The sequence below is a fragment of the Mustela nivalis genome (assembly GCF_964662115.1).
Source record: "Mustela nivalis genome assembly, chromosome: 9".
NCBI classification, from domain to species: domain Eukaryota; kingdom Metazoa; phylum Chordata; class Mammalia; order Carnivora; family Mustelidae; genus Mustela; species Mustela nivalis.
Genome location: NC_139028.1, coordinates 106,183,987 through 106,191,630, shown reverse-complemented (window position 1 = coordinate 106,191,630; position 7,644 = coordinate 106,183,987). Strand labels below are relative to the sequence as shown.

The 7,644-nt window shown below is 37.5% G+C and overlaps 1 protein-coding gene across 1 annotated transcript; it reads right to left on the bottom strand.

The window, feature by feature from the left end:
• Window positions 1–6,174: 6,174 nt before the first annotated feature.
• LOC309872832 (olfactory receptor 5T1-like) lies at window positions 6,175–7,149 on the bottom strand (the record flags this gene model as incomplete). The annotated part of the gene is made up of 1 exon (XM_082747804.1): window positions 6,175–7,149. One exon carries the CDS (start codon window positions 7,147–7,149, stop codon window positions 6,175–6,177), a length of 975 nt encoding a protein of 324 aa, XP_082603930.1.
• Window positions 7,150–7,644: the final 495 nt, after the last annotated feature.

Sequence of the window (7,644 nt, the reverse complement as noted above, 5' to 3'; positions counted from 1 at the left end):
GCCAAGAGAAAGCATTCTGTGGTCCCAAAAGTAACAAAGAGAATCATCTGGGTTGCATATCCAAGGTAGGAAATGATTTTATTCTCTGCTAGGAAATTGATGAGCATTTTTGTAGTAACAACTGAAGAATAACTGGCATCCAAGAATAATAAAACAGTCGGAAAATTTTACATGGGATGGTGAAGCTAGGCCTCCCCAAGGACAAATATAAGCAGTCCCAATACATTGCCCTATAATGTACAGTGTAAACAACCTGACATGAGCTGGCTGATCACACCAGGTAATGGTGCCATGTTGGCCCTTAAGGATTGGTCTCTGCTCCTGGTAGACTGGTTGCTCAGGAATGGGTTCAGAATAGTCAGCCCTTGTGAATGGAGGTCTATGTTACTGACCCTACACAAACCTTCATCCTTGCTGCCACAGTCACTTCATGAGCCCATTACTTGGTAAGAGGGATGGCTAGTGAAATAAGATGAATGATATTCATAGAATGAGTCCTCCCATCTACTTGATTATGAAAATCCTTCTCTGCTGAGGTCAATCTTTGGTGGGCATTGACAAGGGACCCAAATATCCTCGATGTTTAACACAGAGTGGGAAGTCTATCCACATACCTCTTGACTAGCCCTCTTGACACCAATTTTTCCCTCATGTACCTTCCAGGTCCCTGACTGTCCAACCAAACGACTGGCTATAGAACATCAATCAAAATGCAGTTTCACATCTGGTTATTTCTCTTTACAAGCAGAATAAACATCTGGATATACAGCTCACAGTTCTTCCCACTGGAAGGATATCTTTTCACTGCGGTCTTTCAGGGATGTCACAAAAAGAGGCTATCTTGACGCAGCTGTCTACTTCTAGGTGGTGTTTGCATGTCATGCAGAAGCATTTGTAAACCAGACCTAATTCTTCTCGACCTCTGTCAAATAATCATAGGGAACTCCATGGAAGCCATAGATTCAGGCTATAAGAGAGAATTGTGGAGCCTTGCTGTGTAGGCTACTTCTTCACCTAACTTACTTGGACCTTCAAGGCCTGCTCAAACACAACTTCATATATAACCATTTCATGAGGGTGTATGCTCAAATTTATGACTTTTGGGGTCAGAAAACACCCAGCTTTGAATGCGGAAACTCAGCTTTTGTGGTAATTTAGTGGCTATGGTAAAGTGTTCAGTCTCTCCTAAGACCTAGTAGCAGGTTAAAAGCTGTTTTACAAAGAAAAGTAGCTATCTATAAAGGCTGGGAAGGCTTTGCCGCACAATACTAAGGGTCTGTGATTTCCCCATAGGGGCTGACTGAAAGCTCCAAACAGTGTCCTTCTCTGCCACTGCCACTCCAAGCACCAGAGGACCTGATGGATCATATACTTGACTTGAAAGAGAAGGTTCACAGCAGCCTTAACCTATAGCAGAGCCTTTTCCTTATCATTAACCCTTCAAAACGATCAACTTTTGAGATCAGTTAGGACATGGCTGGAGTAACACAACTAATTGAAGAATATATTATCTTTAAAAACGAGGTCCACTAGTGTGACATTGTTGCTTGTGAAAGTGACCAGATGCAACAAATTTCCCTTGATCTTAACATGCCTTATACCACTGAAATGCAGAAAGCCCCTGAATTTTCATCAGATTAATTTTCCACTCATGCCACACAAATGTCTTACCAGTAAGTCTAGAGTAGTTACTACTTCTTGCTCATTAGGTCTACTTAATGCAATGTCATCAATGTTGTGGAAGGAAAAAGCACACAAATCTGTATGAATCAAATTATGACATAGGCTGTAGAACTGTTGTACTCTGAGGTAGGACAGTGAAGTTTGTTGGTTTCACTAGCTCAGAGAAAACTAATTTTTTGGGTAAGCCTTATGAAAATATATGAAAGAAAACACAGTTGACAGATCAATAGCTGCACACCAAGTACCAGGGTATGTGTTAATTTTCTCAGGCAATGAAGCCACATCTGTCCAAGAGCAACAATGGAAATGGTCATGTAGTAAAGCTTATGGTAATTCTCTGTCATTCTCAAAGACCCATCAGTTTTCTGCATAGGCTAAATAGGAGATTTAAGTGAGGATGTAATAGAATCGACCCTCTTGCATCCTTCAAGTGTTTGATGGTGAAACTAATCTCTCATTACCCTTCAAAATGCAGTATTGATTCTGGTTTACTATTTTTCATGGGAGAGGCAGATATGATTGCTCTTACTTGGGATTTTTCCATCATGATAACCCTTACTCCACAGGTCAGGGAACCAATATGGAGATTCTGCCAAGGACTGAGTTGTTCTGTTCCAAGTAGACATTCTTGAACTGGAGGAATAACTCAGGATGGTGCAGGGACATGCAGCATTCACTGTGAGATGGGCCAGAAGTAAAACTCCACTGGTCACCTGACCTCTCCAACCCCCTACCCCAAATGTTGGGCCGCAAACTCACAAACACACAGCAATGTCTTGGGTCTTCTGGAATCATCATCAGTTCAGAACTAGCGCCCAGTATTTCTCAAAGATTGTTTATTTCCTTTTCACAAGTACATAGTTACCCTGGTAAATGCCCCCCAAGCCTTTGGGGAAGGCTTGGAGGAAATTAATAATTTAAATTCTTGGTAGTATACCTTGGTCCTTTTTCAGGGTCACTGGCCTCCCTTCATTAAGGGGTTCTAGAACTCTAAGCTGCCTCAGTTCACAGATTGACTGAGGGACAATGGCTCTGATTTTATGATTCAAGTTAGATTTTGTGACAAGTTAAACTAGTCATTTAACCTAGAACTTTTCTGCTTGTGAGGATAAGTCAGAATGCAGCATTTCTCCTCTATTTCACTTCTGGGAATACCATGATCAACTTGCCACGCCATTCCTTTAAATCAGTAAGGCTATTCTGTTTGCCGCTTTGAGTCTGCCATCCTATGGGGCAACCTAGGGTGAGGTGAACACATCTACTGGGGCTCTGCCACTCCAGAGGGAATGTTTCCTATGCAAATAGAAATGTAGCAACACATATCCCAAACAGGAAAGTTCTCATACAGGAGATGCAAAGAGAGATGGAAAGAAGCCCTCTAAGTTTAGGAAATTTAATACACCTGTATTAAATACTTTCAGTTAAGGAAACATTACTTAGGATATAAAGGCTTAAACTAAACAATCAATAAGATTATTTTTGTAGGTGAGTATATATAAAGATTTGACTTTGACAAGTTTCTCTCTTTATAAGTGTAGGGGCAGCATTTATGAGAACTTCTATTTGTTAATGAAAAGTAAGATCTGAATTAAGAAATTTTTTTAAAAAATTGCTTTCTATTTGGAAATGACTAACAAATTTAAAAAAAAACTCTCCAACTATTCCATGAAGTATTTTTAGACGTTACTAAGCTACTCCTAAGTTTAAAAAAAATGGGAAAAAACAGAAATATTGATGATGAGAATATGAAATAATAAAATATGTGTGATTCCACTCACACACTCTTCATTGGAAAATTGAACCTAAATGAGACAGCTAGGAAAGAATAGCAAAGTAGACTAATAAAAAGAGCAAATGTTTTCTTTCTTTTTTTTTACATGTTTTTATTTAAATTCTAGCTAGATAACATATATGTAAAACTAGTTTCAGGAAAAGGATTTAGTGATGCATAACTTACATATAACACACGTGCCCTCCTTAATTCCATCTCCCATCTAGCTCATCCCCTTTCCAGCTCCCTCCCTCACACCTTGAGTTGGGTTCTCTATAGTTAGCTATAGTTCTGGTTTACTTTCTTCCCTCTTTCTCTCTCTCTTTGTTCCTTCCTCTATGTTCATCTGCTTTGTTTCTTAAATTCCACATGGGAATGAAATCATAGGGTATTTGTCTTTCTTAACTGACTTAATTCACTTAGCTACTATAATCTAGCTCCATTTGTGTTGTTACAAATGGCAAGATTTCATTCTTTTTTATGGCTGAATAATTTGTGTGTGTGTGTGTGTGTGTGATACCACATGTTCTTTATCCATTGATCAGTGGAAGGAGATTTGGGTTCTTTCTATAGTTTGGCTACTACAGATAATGCTGCTATGTACATCAGGGTACATGTGCCCTTTAAATCCATATTTTTCAATTCTTAGGCTGAATATCTAGTAGAACAATTGTTGGGTCATAGGGTAGTTCTATTTTTTTTTTTTTTTTTTTTACTTTTTGAGGAACCTATTTTAAGGGAAAAATAAACTAGAAAATTTAAAAAACTAACTACTATTTAAATAGAGCATTCTATATCTTGTTTCACGTGCATCTTTGCATTGAGTTAAAAAATGCTTTTGACCATTTCTTATGTAAAATATTTATTCACTTAGGGAATATTTATTGGGCAACAATTTGTTTCAGACAATATTTCAAATATATGTATCTGGAAAATAGATCAGATAATAAATCAAATATAAATTAAGTGTATATTGTATGAAAGAGTGACAAGTGCAATGGTTATATTCAAGAAAGAATACGAGGATAGTCAATGGAAATAAATTGTAATTATTGTAATGTAGTCAATGAAATCCTCACTAAGAAAAGGCATTTTAAAAAAGGAGTCATGAATGGCAGCTGAGTAAACAGTCCAAATAGAAGAAAAGAAATGAAGAAAAATTGGGGGTGGTGGAGTATATAATGTTGTAGGAGATTATCTGTATTTGTGTAGTTAAGGTATTATTTAAACCCAACAATCCCATTTTAGGGAAATATCCCTACATTGTGTTCTATGTTTTAAGGAGATCATCCTATTGGAAACAAAGGGATTTAACACTTAAAAATAATAACACATAAAAATAATAATAATGGTGGGGCAGCTGGGTGGCTCAGTCAGTTAAGCATCTGCCTTCCATTTAGTTCATGATCCCAGGGTCCTGAGATTGAGCCCCACGCTTCTCCCTCTCCTTCCCAGTTGTGCTTTCTCTTGCTATCTCTTTTTCTTTCTCTCAAATAAATAAAATCTTTTTAAAAAATGGTGATAATGAAAGGAAGGAGGGAGGGATGAAAAACCAAAACCATTTACAATTAATTAACTTTGAAGGACACATGTCCTTGCAATGAAAATGAGGTCTGTTGGAAGCAGGACTAAACACAAGTATAATCAGGATGCTTCTCTGTACCTCAGTTCTTGGGTCTGGGCACTGAGGACTGGTGGCATCTCTAATTGCATCTCAAGGTGGTAATGGTCAAAAGAAAGCAGAGCAAAAGCTGAGTCTGTAACGGGTTATGAGGAAAACTCACCAAGATGGGCTGAGGATTAGCTTAGCTTCTACCAGTTGGCTGTGTCTTACTCTCCAAATTGTGTCTGTCTATCATTCTTGAGTTTAAGTATAATCTTGATATATTCTAATGCCTAGTATCTGTATTTTGGGAGGAAGTAAAAATGGATTCAACGTCCATGTTCTCAATGAAATAAGAAAAAGAAGAGAGATGCACCCTCACAAGCAGGGTGGTAATGACACCTGAGATTTAAATATATTATCTGTGGCTCCTGCTACCACTGCACAGATTAAAGGATAGAGCAGAATGCTTTCATGAGGAGACAGATATAAGAGAATCTAGGGAAATGGATTGGGATTCTGTGAGCTGGAGTTTTGCTATCAGTTAGGTGGCATTTGCTCAAGATAGTCAGATATAATTATAAAATTATTAAGAACTGCAACTATGGGAGATAATCAAGTTTGATGTATATTGAGGGTGAAAATTAATACTATGCATTTTAAAGTAAAGATCACATGTATATGTGACTCTGCATTTATAAATATACTTATATATGATAAATATGGGTGTATATGTAAATATATTTATATATAGATATATGCAGTATATCTATCTATCTATCTACAAGTGTCCACATTATACTTTCAGAACACAGAGTCACAGAGAGGAATGGCCACATGGATATAGAAAGAAAAGACTGCAATTAAAAAAAAAAAAAAAAGACTTCCCCTTGCAAGTGAAAGGGAGAGGCCTCAAAAGAAATTCACTCTGCCTTCACCTTCAGAATTATAGATTTTATAACAATGAGAAATAAATTTCTTTTCTTAAGCCAGTACTCTGTGGCACTTTGTTAGGGCAAAGTGAGCAAAATAATACAATCACTATCATTTTAATATTAAGACAATAAATATTATTCTTACCTTTTCTTAATTTTGTGGTCAGTGTGAACAATATACTTTATTTAGGTAACCAAATTTTACCAAACATTTTTTTCATTGCCTCTTTTACATCTTTGTTCCTTAAACTATAGATGATGGGATTCAGCATGGGAATCACAATTGTGTAAAATATCGACACGATCATGTCATGGTCCAGAGCGTAGCTGGAACTCGGTCTCACATACATGAAGAGGATGGTTCCATGATAAATTGTCACTCCAGTTAGGTGAGAACCACATGTAGAAAAGACTTTCCACCTCCCCTCAGCAGAATGCATCCTCAGAATGGCCAACAGAATGAAACCATAGGAGATCAGAACAATCATGATAGTGACTATCTCAATAGCGCCCACAAAGTAGAAGAGCAGCAGCTGGTTGATGTGGGTGTCAGAACAAGAAATGGCAAGTAGTGGAGGGATGTCACAAAAGACGTGTCTAATTTCATTGGATGCACAGAAGGACAGGCTGAATGTGGCCACCGTGTGTACAGAAGCATGCAAAATGCCACCAACATAGGAAGCAACGATGAGTGGCACGTAGACTCTGGGTGACATGCTCACGGAATAGAGGAGAGGGTTGTAGATTGCCACGTAACGATCATAAGCCATGGCAGCCAAGAGGAAGCATTCTGTGGTCCCAAAAGTAACAAAGAGAAGCATCTGGGCTGCACATCCAAGGTAGGAAATGGCTTTATTCTCTGCTAGGAAATTGACCAGCATTTTTGGGGTGACAACTGAGGAATAGCAGGCATCCAGGAATGATAACACACTCAGAAAATAGTACATGGGATTGTGGAGCCGAGAATCCCCAATGACCAATATAACCAGTCCCAAATTTCCTATCAGAGTGAAAAGATAGATTGCTAGAAATAGAAAAAACAGGAAGATCTGCATCTCAAAATCATCTGTGAAGCCCATCAATATAAACATGGTGACCTCAGTCACGTTTTTCATCTGACTCCTGTGTAAATCTAAATCTGATGGAAATCCTGGCATTTTAATGTTTATAGGTCTTAAAGGTAGTTTTTTTTTTTAATTTAGTAGAACACACCCTATGTATCCTTATGTTTGTTTCTTATAAAAGTATGTTGAAATCCTTGGCAGTGAAGGAATATGCAGTGATGGGCTTGGAAGTTGGGTTCAAGTGAATGCATTACCCTGTATAAATAAATTAAAGAAATTATGTTATTAAGTTGTTGGTTAAATTTGTCATGTTAAAAGTTATGCCAATAAATGATTTGATTTCCAGTTAGTTTCTGTCAAAATTCTCCCACTTGGTTTCACATTCCATCACCTCAAAATCCTCAAAGATGAATGACTATAGGAATGAAAAAAAAACCTGAAAGTAATATAATAAAAATTACATATCTGAGTACTAGCCCTAGATTTTGTACAACGCATGTGAGATTCCTTTTGTGTGTGTGTGCACAATTGTTAAAATGGGAGCAACCATATCTGTATCACAAAATTGGGATGCATTTAAATCAGAAA